The sequence below is a fragment of the Nicotiana tabacum genome, chromosome 7 (genome assembly GCF_000715075.1).
Source record: "Nicotiana tabacum cultivar K326 chromosome 7, ASM71507v2, whole genome shotgun sequence".
Taxonomy (NCBI): domain Eukaryota; kingdom Viridiplantae; phylum Streptophyta; class Magnoliopsida; order Solanales; family Solanaceae; genus Nicotiana; species Nicotiana tabacum.
This window is the reverse complement of record NC_134086.1, coordinates 113,866,913-113,883,763: the sequence shown is the minus strand read 5'-3', so window position 1 is coordinate 113,883,763 and position 16,851 is coordinate 113,866,913. Positions and strand designations below refer to the sequence as shown.

The following is a 16,851-nucleotide window of genomic DNA, read 5'->3' as shown; positions in this document are numbered from 1 at the left end:
ATTGTAAATGTAGATGAAAATGAAGATGTTACGGCAACCTTCTCACAAGCGGACTCAAATGTGTTTGATAAAGATGATGTGTTGGATATCTCATAAGCGTCATGGACGTTCTCTTGAATAGTTTGTTTTGAGTTTTGACTTTTTAGTGAATGAAATATAGTCTTGTCTTTTACTTTTTAGTGTTTATTGTGATATATTGGAACAATATAAAAAGTTATTAAGTTTTGTGAAAATTTTCCAATAAGATTTTTTTAACTTTGAAATAGTTATCTTTTTTTATGTTAGAACTTAAAGAAAGAATATAAAATTTATATTTTAAAAAATGATAGGCTGGCTCGCGGGGCCCGCAACCTACATAGGGTTGGGGTGGGCTGATCATTATAAGGCCCATCAAAATAGTAGGCTAGCTCAACCCAGCCCGTTAATTACTAAAGCCCACGTGAACTAGGTTGCGCTAGTCCGGCCCCGCCTATATTAACAGCTTTACTAAAAGGAGTTTAATACGAATACACATGTAAGCAATTTTCACATAATCAGGTCACTTACTTAAAAATTGTGATCTCCTAATCTTGAAAAGAAGAAAAATAATACGAAAAAACTTTTAAAGAAAATACATGTGATACTATTAATTCAATTTTAAAATAAGTGTATGCCCCGGCATGATACGACTCACCCATTTTATTGGTAGATGGCATTTTGATTTAGAGTGTAATTGGTGAATACTGTTTTATATAATTCTTAAAATGGGTTACAAACCCAGCAATATATTGGTTAACGTTTGTTGATGATACTTTTGTATCCCTTCAGGGATAGTATTATATATATATTATGATTTAGCTATTTTGGTACTTTACTGATTTGTATGGATTACACGTTCCAATATGCAATATGTTATATAACTTATCACTATACGCCATAAAAATAAAGGCAAAATACATAAATAACCCCTCCAAGTTGTCCATAACGGTCAGTTGAACATCTTAACTGAGACCTTTTTCACTTAAACATATCACGTGATTAAAAACTGAACTCAATAAACACCCAACCTCACCAGCAGTCGTCGCGTGTGTTACACCTCCGGATTCGCGTGTGTAGGTAATTCCAACGGTAATATAACAGTTTTTTGTGAAATTCCAAAAATACCCTTAATGAACTCCCTAATTTAAATACCCGAATCCAATCCTAAAAATTTATTTACTCAGCCGTGTATGTCTTCTTCCTCTTTAGCAAAGCAGCAAAATTTCTTTTCTTCTCTCTCTACCTCTTCTATTTCATTAAGGATACTAGTCCCTGTTTGTGTGTCTGTGTACAAACCAAAACCAGATTTCTAGTTCTTTTCTTCCCAACAGAAGTAAATAAATTTTTAGGGTTGGGTTTGGGTATTTAAATTAGGGAGTTCATTAAGGGTCTTTTGGAATTTCACAAAAAAAAATGTTATATTACCGTTGGAATTACCTACAAACGTGTGAATCCGGAGGTGTAACACATGCGACGGGGCTAGTGAGGTCGGGTGTTTATTGACTTCAGTTTTTAGTCATGTGATATGTTTAAGTGAAAAAGGTCTCAGTTGAGGTGTTCAACTGACCGTTGTGGACAACTTGGAGAGGCTATTTATGTATTTCGCCGAAAAAAAATTAAAAAAAAAAAGATGATTGTTGAATAAGACGACAACAAACAACATACCCAATATTATCCCACACTGTGGGGTGTGGGGAGGATAGTGTGTACGCAAACCTTACTCCTACCTTGTGAGGATAGAGAGACTATTTCCAATAGACCCTCGGCTCAAGAAAGCATAAGCACCACATTAATGAAAATATAGATAAGAAGGGACAATACCAAAAAGACATATAAAAGCAGATAGAAACAACAAGACAGTAAGATGATCAACAATGAAAGAAAACAACGGCTAGTCATAAAAACCTGCTACCAATAAAAAGTGAGATTGCGTGTCAATACTACTGTTATGAACACTCTAGACTACCTACTCTACTACCCTAATCCTCGACCTCTATACCTTCCTATCAAGGGTCATGTCCTCGGTCAGATGAAGCTGCGATATGTCTTGCCTAATCACCTCTCCTCACCTCTTCTTTGGCCTAACTCTACCTCTTCGTAGGCCCTCCAGTGTCATCTTCTCACACCTCCTCACCGGAGCGTCTGTGCTCCTCCTCTTCACATGACCAAACCACCTAAGTTGTGCTTCCCGCATCCTGTCCTCAATCGGGGTCACACCTACCTTGTTGCGAATAACCTTATTTCTGATCTTATCTAACCTGGTGTGCCCGCACATCCATCTCAACATTCTCATCTCTGCTACCTTTATCTTCTGGACATGAGCGATCTTGATTGGTCAATACTCAGCTCCATACAACATCATTGGTCTGACCACCATTCTGTAAAACTACCCTTAAGTTTCGGTGGCTCTTCTTGTCACACAAAACACCGGAAGCGAATCTCCATTCCATCCATCCTACCCCAATATGATGTGTGACATCTTCATCAATCTCCCCATCCCCCTGAATAATAGACCCAAGGTACTTAAAACTCCCTCTCCTAGGGATGACCTGCGAGTCCAACCTCACCTCCCCTTCCCCTTCTTAGTCTCGCCACTGAACTTACACTCCAAGTATTCTGTCTTGGTCCTGCTCAACTTGAAACATTTAGATTCCAAGGTCTGCCTCCATACCTCTAATTGCGCATTAACACCGTCTCGCATCTCGTCAATCAATACAATATCATCTGCAAATAGTATTCACCACAGCTCCTCCGCTTGGATGTGGCACATCAGTACGTCCATCACCAGAGCAAACAAAAAAGGGTTGAGTGCCGACCTCTGATGCAACCCATCATAACCGAAAAATGGTCCGAGTCCCCACTCACCTTCCTCACTCGGGTCTTTACCCCATCATACATGTCCTTAATCAACCTAACATAGGCAATATGTACACCTCTAGCCTCCAAACATCTAAACAAAACCTCCCCCGAAACTTTATCGTACACCTTTTCTAAGTCGATGAACACCATATGCAAATCCTTCTTTCTCTCCCTATACGGCTCCATCAATCTCCTAACAAGGTGGATGGCTTATGTAGTCGAACACCCCGGTATAAACCCAAACTGGTTCTCGAAAATATACACATCTCTCCTCGCCCTTAGCTCTACCACTCTCTCCCAGACTTTCATAGTATGACTAAGCAGCTTGATACCCCGATAGTTATTGCAATTTTGGATAGCACCCTTGTTCATGTATACAGGAACCATCGTGCTCCACCTCCACTCTTCAGGCATGTTGACATCAAATAACCTAGTGAGTCACTCCAAGCCTACCTTGCCCGCACTCTTCTAAAACTCCACCGGAAGTTCATCTGGCTTGGTCGCTTTGCCCCTACTCATTTTACGCATAGGCCCCTCAACTTTATCCACTCTAATCCGCCTACAATACCCAAAGTTACAACGACTCGCAAAGAGTTCCAAATCACCTAGTACAATGTTCCTGTCCCCCTTCTCGTTCAAGAGACTATGGAAGTAGGTTTGTCATCTCTGACGTATAAGTTCTTCATCCATCAAAACTCTACCTTCTTCGTCCTTGATGCACTTCACTTGGTCCAAGTCACATGCCTTTCTTTCTCACGCCTTGGTTAACCTGAACAACCTCTTATCCCCACCTCATCCCTCGAGTTCCTCATACAAACGACTAAAAGGTGCAGTCTTGGCTGCCGTAATTGTTAACTTTGCCTCTTTCTTAGCCAACTTATAAAGCTCCCTATTCGCCCTCTTCTCCTCGTCTACACTTTCCACTAGCTCCAGATACACTGCTTTCTTGATTTCCATTTTTCCTTGCACATCTCCGTTCCACCATCAGCCTCCCTTGTGACCACTAGAGTAACTTTGATAACCTAATACCTCTCTCGCAGCTTTCCTAATGCACTGCGCAATCGTGGTCCACATAGCGCTTGCGTCCCCACTACTCCTCCAAGCCCCCATAATCACCAGCTTGACCCCCAACTCTTGTACTTTAGCTTTCACAAGACTCCTCATTTTATCCTATGTTGGTTATACATCGGCCTCTTCCTCCTCCTTGTCGTGATCTCAACGTCCATGACTAGGAGCCTATGAAAGGTCGAGAGGTTCTCACTCGAGATGACCTTGCACTAGAAAACCAAATAAAACAAACAAAATAACAAGTTCTCGTACTTGCAACAATGGCGTGTATTATTCCCAGCGATATTGCTTTTTCTCAAATTTAACCATAAAAACATTTGAAGCGAAAAACATTTCAAGTTACTGGGTTTTGATGGCAAAGTAGGAATAGTACTTCTATATTTTAGTCACCAAAACTTCCTTTAACCTGTAAGCCAAATTTATCCTCGCTTCTTTCGTTTCTCGAAAACATTTAGAGACGAAAACGACATAAAACTTCGATATGTTAAGACTCAAACGGTTATTTCGTCTAGATGAATGTATGACATCTTGCATATTGTTAAAAAGTCTTTTCAACCATCTTACCCAGAACAAAGAAATACCATTTCAGAAAAACATTTTACCAAGCGAATCAAGTTGCTCTGGAAATCAATTTAACAGCAGAACATCCTTGAAATTTTGAGCATTAACAGGACCTAATTAGATTTGAGTGTGAATGAAAAACTAATCTCTGCTGTAAATAATGCAATGTGTATATCCAAGTGGTTTTTGCTAAATTGTTCACCAAGGAAAAAAACTGACCTGGATCTCATTCGTAACTGCACGAGAATCAACAAAAAATTAAATAGCAGTTCTTTGAGTGCATCCGAGTCGTATAGTAATAATGGAGATACAATAACTACGTGACAGCTGAAACTCTTACAATGCTAGCCTTGAATCATTTGAAGTCTCTTCATTCTAATTTAAGTACAAATGAAAATAGGAGATTACTTTTACAGCCCAAGGAATGGGGAAAATTTTCAGGGCTCCCCAGAATACAAGCAGAGGAGATACCTACCAACTACCATCATTAAACCGAATCGAATCCCACAAAGATACATGGTTCTTGAGGTTTTTCTCGACCTTACTACCAGAAACTAAGTAAATGGAGGAGCAGTGTCAGTCCTACTCCTTGTCAAAAGATCAGTCGCATTTGATGTTTCTATAGATCCTCCTCACAAACAGATGTGAGCCCAAAAATCCAACAGCACCTAAGTTTAAATGACAAAAAGGCATAGCTGATTAGAATAAATGAAGCGGATATCATTGGAACTCCAAAGCAAGAGATTCAATGTGACTTACCGCAGAGAATTCCTAAGCCGAGACAAAACATCAGTGTGTATCCAAAGTAGAAACTAGTCTGAAAGAACCCTGACATCTTAGTCTTCACGTAGTAGTAATATACCGAGTATAGGTAGACATAGACAGCTGTAGAGGCGGCTGAGAAAAATGAAGTCCATTGCCAATGATAATTCTCAGCATTTAACAGGAAATATGTGCCCACAATGGTCACACAGACAGTAACAACAATGAGAATCAGGAATACCAAAAGCATAAACCCGTAAACATAGTACACCTGCAAAAACCATGACACGGTATATTAGCAATCAATTCAAGACTTCAATATGTCACTACCTAACAAAGGGGGTTCTTTCATGAGTCCCAGATCAATTTAAAAAATTATACAAAAAGTAAGACTGCCATGCAAGCAATGCATGTTAAGCAAAAGATAAATGTTTTATTCAAAGGAGTTCATTGAAATTTTACATAACACCTCTTAACTTATCTCCAGAAAAAGGGCACGAGGTGGACCCACTGGGTCAGCACCCTGAAACCGTTGAGTTCATTTCATGCTCATATTTATATGCAGAAAGATCGAAGCTATGAAGGACTGAATTCGAATTGTTTCTCCCTGAGTCCGTGGAAGTTCAGCCATCATTTTTTATTCAAACTAACTTAGTAACCGATGAGCGATACACGAGACTTAAATCGAGTTACAGTTTACCTTGTAATTCCAGAAGGATGTGAAGACGAAATACATCTCAATAAATATGCTGCCAAATGGTAGCAAACCCCCCATCAAGGAGATTACAGATGGTGTCAAGTACCACTTTTTCACAGGTATAGGGCGAGGAATGGTCTTGACACGGCATGGATTGTTTGGAGCACCACTCCAGTTTCTTCCAACGACTGTACCCAGAAGAGCCAGGGGGAAGGAAATGAATGCCCAGATAACGAAGACAACTACCATTGTGCCAAAAGGAATGGCTGCTAGAGAACCATAAAATATGGCAATTGTGTTCAGAATGAAACCAATTCCAAAGCACAAAAATGGAAAGAGTGAAGCGGTCAGAATCATCGACTTGATCCAGCTTTTCCCTGCAATAAGTAGATAAACAGCATGACTATTGTACTTGTAAGAGAGAGAGAGTTGTCATCCCAAATTTTGGGAAGTAAATTGAACAACAAACAAATAAAACTGTGCACGGTAGCTGTACCCCAAAACAGGGGCCACTAGCAATATGTCCTACAGTACGCATCTATAAATGATAAGACAAAAAATCCCAGCTTGGACACTTTTTCTTAGACAGATGAAATAGAAGTGCCGATCAACAGAAAAGCCAAAGGAGAGTGTGGGTGGGGTGGTGGTTTTTTTTTGGGGGGGGGGGGGGGTGTTGGGGGGTGATAAAAGAACAGTGCACTACAAGGATATATAGATAAGAAATGAAACATACCACCATTTCGCGAGTACATTGCACCACTAACATAGCCTGAAATGAATGATGTCAAAGCATAACATACTATGAAAGTCGTAACAATGGCTCCTCTCCTGTAAAAGAATGCACAAATTCTATTTCAGCTGACCGTCTTAAAAAAGTAACAAATAAACAGAGCTACGGTAACAACTACTTGTAGCATCTAGTAATTTCATGACAATGCTATAACTTAACTCAAAACCATGAAAATAGAAGTACCAGACCGATCATGAATTGCCCATATAATCTACTCCTACATAAATAGGCAACAACTAAAGTTCAAAGGTTGATTTCAAGTATTTAACATACCCAACATATAACATCCCCACAATTGCCAACAGAATGACAAGGAGAACAAGCAATGCCAACTGTGCCCCAGTACCAACAAGAGCAGAAAGTAACACTAGGGTACGAGGAGTCCGAAATACATCTCCATGAACAAGTTTCCAACCAGACTCTTCACTCACATCTCTTTCCTGAAACGAAAACAATAATGGTTATGAAAATAATCCTAAAAGGCTAGAGCTTATCTAACAGAATGCTGTTTAACCACGAGGTTGTTACCAGAGACTCCAAGTCATCATCTTCCCTAGCATATTTGGCGTAATCATTCCTCAGTGTCCGCATCAATATCATAGACACCAGACCAGTAAGAAAGATGACCATCATGAAGGAGTTAAAGATGGAGAACCAATGAATCTGCAGAGTACATACCAAATTACAAACTATACGGCGGAAAAATGAATCCTATGGTGCTAACTTAAATACAAAGAGATGCTTTAAAACATTAGATTAATCCAACTACAATGATTATATATATTAAAAACAACAGACAGCGGTCAGGAAAAAACTGCATGCAAAGGTCAACAGTGTTAAGGTAATGCACCATCAATAGTTCAATTGTTGGAGTGGACCAATAAAATTAAGAAAAAAATTATCCAATTAACGTCCACCTGATGTTCAAAAAATGGGTAATCCAAGTAAACTTCAAAACGACGAGCAAAACTGATATTGGTTGGTTCCCATTTGACAGAATATGTCATGTCCAATGTTCTCCCAGCCTCCAAAGGCTTTGGGCCCTCTTGAGAAATATTGACATGAATGATCTGCAAGAACAAAGTCATGGTGAACATGAATATGCAGACTATCCACCAAAATTGGATGAGATGATCAAGTCACAAACCTGGTCCTTATTGTATCTAATATGGATGTTCTTATGTGTGTAAAGTACGTGCTTATTATCACTGTTTCTGTCAGGATGTTGCTCTCCAACAAAACCTATAATACAAGCAAAAACAACTTAGAACCACCTACGTTTCATCTCTTGCCAAGAAAAGTTAAAAGACAGAGAGTACGTACCCCACAATGGCAGGTCATCTGAAAAAAATTCAACAAACCGGAAACAAAAGAAGGTAAAGGTCAAGACAAGAAAAATCATTAGAATTCAAAAGAATCTAAAATAAAGCAACAGAAGCCAGAACATCTGGAAAAAGGGGGGATAAGTTCAGTGCTGAAACAGAAGTAGGTAAAAATCAAGACAACCAAATTAACTTGAAGTCAACAATAATGTGGCAATTAAGCAAAACATAACAAAATATATTTTATACTAATGTAGAAACAGCTTTCAAAACAAAACTTCAATAAGAAAATAACAGAGAGGTGAAGCCTCACCAATATATGATGCATTAGGCGTCAAATGCAAATGAATTTTAATAGAAGAATAGGCAGTATCTGAACAGATACTATTCATAGATTTTCATTGGTCTAGAACTCTACAATTTCCGAAGGATAGCTTCAGTTTGAGGCTTGGGTTGAAGAGATGAAATATAACCAAGATATATCTTTTCATCAGAGGTTGAATTGATCATCACAAGAAGAATTAGGCCCTTGTCCTCATTAAGATAGGAGGATATTTTCTCATTGTTTTCTTGCAATTGCTAACAAATAAGGGATAAGAAAACCGAGAAAAGGGTTTCAAAGTAATGCAGAGGTGTCATTGCAGGGAATCTTCATAAGAATGCATAAAATGTTCCAATTAATCTAAACTTCTCACTGCAAATTCAAACTTCCTTCAGCCATAATTTTAAAGTAATACCAAAGAATAAAAAAACAAGTAAAATATACCAAAGAATAAAGTTTGTTACCAATGAAGAATTCAAACCAATAATTGTTTTCAATAGCATCTTTGAATTGCTTGACCTTTGCTTCATCAAGTTCAAGCTCACAAATGCTACCTTTGTCCACGTTTTCTATCAAACAAAAAAAAGTCCGTGTCAATCTCAAATCAAACAAGAGTAGCCAGGAGTCAGTGAAGGGGATTCACATACTTTGAAACCTTATGTCAATCTGACTATCAATAAGCTCGTTTCCACCCAAAACTTCACCAAGGCCACCCCACTTGTGAGAACCAGAAGCATGACAGAATGGAAGGCTGTAATAGTTGTATGTTTCCTGTGGGTTATTATACGGCCCAACTTTGTTTACCCACAGAGTAACCGGGTCATCTGGTTGATACTGTTGGACAAAGCATAGGAGTCAGATTGAAGCATTTGCATGTAGTAAGAAACAAAAGCAAAAGCATATTGCAGCAATACATCCACTTAATTACTGCACATTGTAATACTTCCCAGGAATTTACAGGAAACAAATATGAGATTAAATATTTTCTCCTCTCTAGAAGAAACTTCAACTAACAAATTTGCAGAAGTGAACAAAACTTAGGGCAACGAAGCAGACAAACTTGCATTGCTTAAAAGCACAAGCAAAAAGAAAGGTATAGGATTAACATCTTAACCAAACACCTGAACCATAAGGGAAAAGATACCCTAAATCATGAATGCCCTTTTTTAATCAAGTAGTGAATGCCGTTACGCCACATCTGTCCATTAAGCAGCATAAGTGCCAGAACTGAATAGATTGACAGCATAAGTGCTAGAACTGAATAGATTGAAGTGTCAAACGAGCTACAAATACTCCTGAATAGAAAATCCTAGATCATCACCCTTGCGGCAGGAACAAGTATTATCATAATATGAGAGAGAGAAAGTGGCAAGACTGAGTAGCTCTTAAGATCTTTCCCAGAAAAGCAGTATAGTTATAAACACATGGTGAGAGAAATAAGAAAGTGGAAGTTGAACCTGTGAACTTGTTTATAACACCACAGCCTAACCAATTGAGTTAGGCCTCATTGGCCAGAGTTAATATAAAATGAGGGAGCAGCTAAAGTTATCCAATATCGATCTGTATTTACAAATCCATAAAAAGTGAAGAGCTTAAAAAGTGCATATGTAGTATTTCATAGCTAACTCCCTTAAGATCGATATGACACTGAAACCATACGTTCAAATAAACTGCTGAATGGCCATTAGTTACTTGAACAAAGTTCAGCTCAAAGTTTCTAAATCCCATCAAGGCCCAGTCAATAAGCAAGTTTTATAGTTATATATGCAACATGCACCATCAACTACGATTTCACCATCTTCAACTGCGACACTCTCTGGCACCACCGCCAATCCACTACACGCACCTACTAGATACCCACTCTACCACGTCCACTAATTAGCCTTTTTATAATAGAGTATACCCCTGAAGCTACTTTTAATGGATACTTTAACCTTGTTCGTCGACAATGTAGTGCACCTGTCTCATCAATTCACTCCTGCCACCAACCGATTAGCAATTTGATAAAGCCATCTAATCTGAACAAAAAAGGCATCAGCTTTCCATCCCTTATTTGAAAATTGATCTTCCCATCCTAAGGTTTCATCAACAATGCGTCCCACCTGTCTAGTCGCTCCTAATTCCTCCAATAGCAACACATTGAAGCCATCTAATATCTGAACTAAAAAGGGATCACCTTTTTTGTCCCTTTCTTGATCTTTTCACAGTAATAAGTTGAGTTCCAGCACCCAACCATGCAAACTCACATAAATCACCTCGTTTCTATCTTAGACGCATGAAATTAAGCAAAATAATCTCACACCAAATCTCAGTCATTGCATTTACATATCATCTGCAGAAGGCAATGGCCATGATCGAATCCTCCTCATAACAGCCGCAAAGGCACATTCTCAAGGACCTGTAAGTGGCTTTTACTTCGCTATTTTACAACATAATAATCAGCAGATATAACCAGACAAGTGTTATACCTATGAATAGCATATAAAGCACCTGTATGACAAATTTGAGATCAGGAGCAAGGAAGTTCGTTGAGATCGAAAGACAAAGACAAACCATGAAATTTGCATTAACAAAACGGTAACTACACTCATTCCCTTATGAATCAATCTATCACAACTTGCAAAATTTCGGAATCAGAGAAGCAATGCGCAAAAGAGATCTCCGCAATTGGAGCTCCCATAGATCTGAACAGCATAAGGATGCTTCTAACCGAAAAGAAACAAAATGAATGCGTACAAATTAAGAAATTGAAAGAGACGACCGAAATTAGGGTTTTCTACGGTTCCTATATCGAACATTATACCTTGTGATCGGACTCGGAAGCAAGCGCCGGCGAGACGACGAGGAAAGCGGCGAGGAAGGAGAACAGAGTTAGTGATCGGACGGTGGGCCGCATCATAATCGCCGGCGACGTTACGGATTGGCGCGCGAGATAATGGCAGAAGAGACGGGGGATCCGACCCAAAGTCGTGAACGGATTTTATATTAGTAGAGTATGATCTGATTTTTCGACAAATAGAGACCCAGAGAGGGGGGAGCAGCAGACAGCAGAGTACTATAAAAGCTGTTTAATTATCACTATAATAAACAGCTGAATGACAAAAAGAAAAAAGAAAACTCACTAATTCAAATTCATTTAATTTCTTTTTCTACTCTCCTGTAAAAGAAAATACAAAATAAAAAAATCAACAACTAACTTCTTTGGAAAACGAAATTAACTGTGGTGTAAAGTGTAGGATCGTTGAATTTTTTGTGTGAATATCATAATTCGAGATTGCTCTACCTCGAATAATAATGCAAAAATTATTAAACACACTAAATAATACTGTAGAATTTGAGAAATTAATCAATTTAGTCAGGAGCATGTTGAAGAGCATGTATGATTAGGTATGGCCATAAATTAAAAGTTTAGCCAACCACCTTTTATGTTAATAGTTAACTAATTAACGTAATAATACTAATTGCCTCTTTAAGAATATTTATATCTTGACATACTTCATCTATTGTTGACAATACACTTATTCTCGTTCCAAGTTATATCTCTCATAAAATAATATTCTCTTTGCATTTTATGTAGCATTTTTTCTTTTTAGTTATTTCAAACAGAATACGAACTTTTTATATTTAAAAATAATTTAACTTTATACGTTTTATTTTAATTTTAGTGACATATTATAACAAAAAAATATCATGACACATTAAAATCACAAATTTTAAATGCCATACCAGTCAAATATCCAGATATAAAATAAAATGGAAGGAATATGTAGATGCTCTCATAAGTTGTATGAGTATTAGCAATGCAGAATATAATATTGCAAACTATCGTTGCTTTAGCCATAAACCAAATGAAGCATTAGTAATGCAGAAATTAAATTAATAATGCATTTTATATTGCAAAAATAGAACAATATACTACTCGTTTCAAATTTTAAGCTGGAAGTATTTTTTTTTATGCGGACGAACCTTAAATTTATTTTCCTAATTTCGTGTTTGGACATTGAACAGTAATACTTCTTTGTTCCAAAAAAAAAAACGGGGATCAAAATACGAAAGTCAAAGCTTCTAGTTTCCACAGTAATACCAAATTTTTTTTTAAAAAACGATTAACAAATTCAGAAATTGCACAAAGTTTCCTATATATCAGAATTTATAGTTAAGGAAATTGTTTAGAACGTATCATGATAAAGAAAATGTTTGCTAGCATGGTAACAAAAATTATTTTTTTTTTCTTCCGGGGAAACAAAGCATGCATTAATCGAACTCAACAGTCAATGGTACAAAACCAGATGAAGCCTCACAATCCAAACACTCAAACAGGAAACTTGTCAAACCAAGAGACTTCACTAAGCAGTGCGAAAGAAAATTTTGCTAACTTATGACTACAAGTATTTAACCCTCTACTTAGATATTTAAAAGATACATCACTCAGATGTTGCTGAAGTGCCCAAAAATCTTCGCAAAGAGTATTAACTTCCCATGAAGGACCTCTGCTTCCATTAAGCATTTGAACCATTGTTAAGGAATCAGACAAGATATCTATATTCTTCCTACTATACTTCATCGTCATTTGAATTTCTTTTCTTATTGCCCATGCTTCAGCTATTATGGCTTTTCCAACAAAAGGAATTGGACTATCATAGGCATAAAGCACGTCACCACTAGCCTTTAAGGCTTTGGATCCATACCTGCATCCACATAAAGCAACACTTTTTCTGAAGAAAGAGTTAGTAATGGTGGATTAGTTGAAGCATCGCTCATAGTGTTAACATGTTCCTTTGTAATTGTAAATTCATTAAATTCAAATAATGCTTTAGATAAAACAATATAATCATTCCTAGCTTTCCAAATCATCCATAAATAGATACTGCTAGTTGCAATAAGGTATTAATTTTCGAGAATCTTTTAGTGTCTAACACTAATTTATACTACCATGTAGCAAAATCAGAGATCGGAAGCAAATTTGGCCAACGAATCAGACTTATTTTCTACACATGAATTGATCTAGGACATTTAAAGAACATGTGCTCTAAAGTTTCAGGTTGCATTCCACAAATAGGACATATGTCATCCATAGAGTGAATTCTTTTTTTAATAATATTCTTAACAGATAATGTATTTAAGACACACTTCCTTAAGAAATGCTTGAGCTTGTTTTTAATATTTAAAGACCATAAATGGTTCCAAAAGGATTTGGGGAACACATGAGAACTACTTTCCGCACGATTAGCCAAACTTCTATCATTTGTGAGGAGCAATTTCGCCAAATAATACCCAGACTTCACTTCGTATTTACCTGAACTAGTAAAATGCTAAATTAGTCGATCATTTCCCCTACTGAAGAAACTGGAATAGTTAAAATAGATTCGACATCATCTTCACTAAATAACGTATTCAAAATCTGCATATTCCATGTGTTAGTACTGTCATCAATCAGTTCTGATACTTTCATATTTGTCACAGTACCACTCACCATACTTAAGGGGTAAAAGGAGCTATCTCGCGGCAGCCATGGATCTCTCCATACTCTTACAGATTTACCATTTGAAACATTCCATCTAACACTTCTACTTAATAGATCTCGCCCCCATGATATACTTTTCCATGTCCAAGATGTATATTTATTGGTCGGTGCCTGTAAGAAAGATTCCTTAGAAAAATATTTACATTTAAAGACTTGAGAAACTAACAAATCTGGTTCAGTCAGAATTCGCCATGCTAGTTTGGCTAAAAGAGCCATATTAAAAGCCTTTAAATCCCGAAAGCCTAATTCCCCTTTAAATTTTGGTTCGCATAGTTTTTCCCACTTTTCAAAATGCATCTTTCTTTTATCATCATTCGTACCCTACCAAAAGTTTAAAAATAAACTAGTGATTTCCTTACATAACCCATCGGGTATCTGAAAACAAGACATAGCATATGAAGGAATAGCAGCTAAAACATACTTTAATAAAACCTCTTTCCCTGCTTGACCCTTTATTTTAGATAAAATTATATCCTTTATGAAAGCTAACATTTCTTTTTTAGATCTTCCTACAATAGCAAGCAATCCTAAATACATCACCCTTTCACACATCCGTGTATTATTCAACGAAGAGCATATTATAACTTTTTCCTCCTCCATAGTATTCTTACTAAAAAAGATTGCAGATTTCTCAAAATTAATAATTTGTCCTGAGCATCTTGCCTATATGTCCAAAATTTTATTAATCTTAGCAACACTATTCATATCAGCTCTACAAAAGATAAATGAGTCGTCTGCAAAAAATAAATGGGAGGCAGAAGGACTACTTCTCCCTAATATGAACCCTTTTAACTTTCCTTGTTGTTCAGCCGAGTGTAATAGAACAGATAATCTTTCAGCACTATTAGGAATAAGTAAGGTGATAAAGGATCACCCTGCCTTAATCTTCTAGATGGCTTTACACAACCTTTAACCTCTCCATTGAAGTTAAATGAAAAAGAAGCAGTCATAACACAAGTCATAACCCAATTTACAAAAATTTGGTGAAAACCCATTTGTAACATCATTTGCTGGATATAAGGCTACTTCACACGATCATATGCTTTAGACATATCTAACTTTAAAGCAATTAACTTATCTTTTCCTTTTCGTTTGTTTTTCAGCACTGCCATAAATTCAAATGCTAACACGACATTATCCACAATTTGTCTTTTTCCAACAAAGGCAACTTGATTCATAGAGATAAGTAAAGGCATCAAAAGTTTCATACGTTTTACCAGAATTTCTGTAATGATCTTATATAAAGTAGAGCAGAAGCTAATAGGTATAAAGTGATTTACTGTAGTAGGTATTTTTATTTTTGGTACCAACATTATCAAAGTTTGATTCCAAACGGGTAAAAGTTGACCCGTCTCAAAAAAAATGCCTTACTACTGTCGCGCCCAGTTTTTTCTCGCGAAATAGGATTTATGACATTGACAACTCTTTTAACATGTATTAAAGAGAAGAGTCTTCACTTAATGATTAAAGTGCATTAGGATACTAAGAAGAGTTTGATTTAGGAAAACCAGAGATCGAGTAAGGGCTTGAAATTATCCCGAAGGGAAGGTGTTAGGCACCCCTTAAGATCCACTAGTGTGGTTCCCGGCCATACTATAATTGTGACTTTAAATAATCAAATAAGAGTTTCAAATATGAGGGGGGTTTCACATAAGGGTTGCAAATAGATAAGATTAAAAGAAGTGAAAGGCAAGCTGAAATTTGAGAAAAACGGTTTAAAATTTTGAAAGGTAAACAACGAAATAAACAAGTAAAGGAAAGGGGGGTCCTAAGTTTATAAATAATATGGATCACCCCACACAATGTCCGGGAATCGCTCCTCGACAAGGGGTTACACGTGACATTATCACGTGGTCATCACATCCATATCTACCCTTTCCCACCCCGTTAAGGTGTTAAAGCGCGGAATAGTCTTGTTTACTTATTGCATGTTATTACCCGCCCCAATTCTATCAGCCCCAGAGGTGCTTGGGACTACTAATCCTATAATGGGGGAAAATTTGGCTTATTTGTGGTTTCAAAAGGTAAAAATACTAAGGCGACAAACAAAACATGTGTAGCAAGTATTGGGAAAACACATAAACAGGTATGGCTCAAATAAACCTCCTCAAATCAAAGAAAAGCATCTAGTTTAGCATGTCTTGCATGTACTGATTAGGGTCTGATTAAAACTTAAAAGGGGAAAGCAGGCTGATTTATCACATATTTTCAGATAAGAAACCTGAATTAGACCTGCCCGCTGGTCGTAATTAACAAAGAAAACTGGTGCAGTCATAACTTTTATCCTAAGGCTTACCTAAGTGTTAGACGAAACCTATAGGCATGATATCTACTAGTTTCAGAAAAGATGAAGTGTACTGATTTTAGAAGAGGTCGTCAGTTATTCAAGGAAGACGAGTTTTGACAAAAGATTTTGCAGATGTTGGACAATGATATTGCTGATTTTAGACTTATAGGTGAACGAAAACGTTTCATACTAGGTTGTTAATTCCTATAGGCATGTTTTCTAGGCATTGTTGACTTTAAAAACATTGTTATTGATATGCAGAAATCATATAGGCAGGTCATCTATATACAGTTAGTTATTTAACTCCTATAAACAGGTTTGCCTAATGATAGATGCACATGCAAATTGTAGGAAGTCCTATAGGCATATTATCTATATGATAAGCAGAATTTCAGAAATGACTTATGGACATGGTCTCTATATAATACAGAAGTGCAGAAACCTATAAACATGGTCTCTATATAATGCAGAAGTGCAGAAACCTATAGACATAGTATCAATATGAAATGCAGAAGTGCAGAAGTATAATAATTCCCTATGAACATGATATCTATATGAAATGCAGAAGTGTAGAAGTATAATGATTCCCTATGAACATGATATCTATATGAAATGCAGAAGTGCAGAAGTATAATGATTCC

The 16,851-nt window shown here is 37.0% G+C and overlaps 1 protein-coding gene across 1 annotated transcript; it reads right to left on the bottom strand.

Moving 5' to 3' along the window:
- Positions 1-4,840: 4,840 nt before the first annotated feature.
- LOC107791492 (transmembrane 9 superfamily member 1) lies at positions 4,841-11,693 on the bottom strand. The gene is made up of 12 exons (XM_075217508.1): positions 11,203-11,693; positions 9,047-9,233; positions 8,864-8,968; positions 8,079-8,096; positions 7,903-7,997; positions 7,673-7,825; positions 7,284-7,418; positions 7,029-7,195; positions 6,699-6,793; positions 5,969-6,342; positions 5,266-5,539; positions 4,841-5,174 (listed from the first exon to the last, which is right to left on the bottom strand). Exons 1-12 carry the CDS (start codon positions 11,296-11,298, stop codon positions 5,107-5,109), a joined length of 1,767 nt encoding a protein of 588 aa, XP_075073609.1. The 5' UTR covers positions 11,299-11,693; the 3' UTR covers positions 4,841-5,106.
- Positions 11,694-16,851: the final 5,158 nt, after the last annotated feature.

What these genes read in the sequence shown, in the direction of transcription:
- LOC107791492 (XM_075217508.1), bottom strand. Translation starts at nt 11,298, where the DNA reads ATGATGCGGCCCACCGTCCGATCACTAACTCTGTTCTCCTTCCTCGCC. An exon ending in CTTCCGAGTCCGATCACAAG is followed by an intron (nt 9,234 to 11,202) that starts GTATAATGTTCG and finishes TTTGTCCAACAG; the next exon opens with TATCAACCAGATGACCCGGT. An exon ending in AATGTACTCGCGAAATGGTG is followed by an intron (nt 6,343 to 6,698) that starts GTATGTTTCATT and finishes TACTTATTGCAG; the next exon opens with GGAAAAGCTGGATCAAGTCG.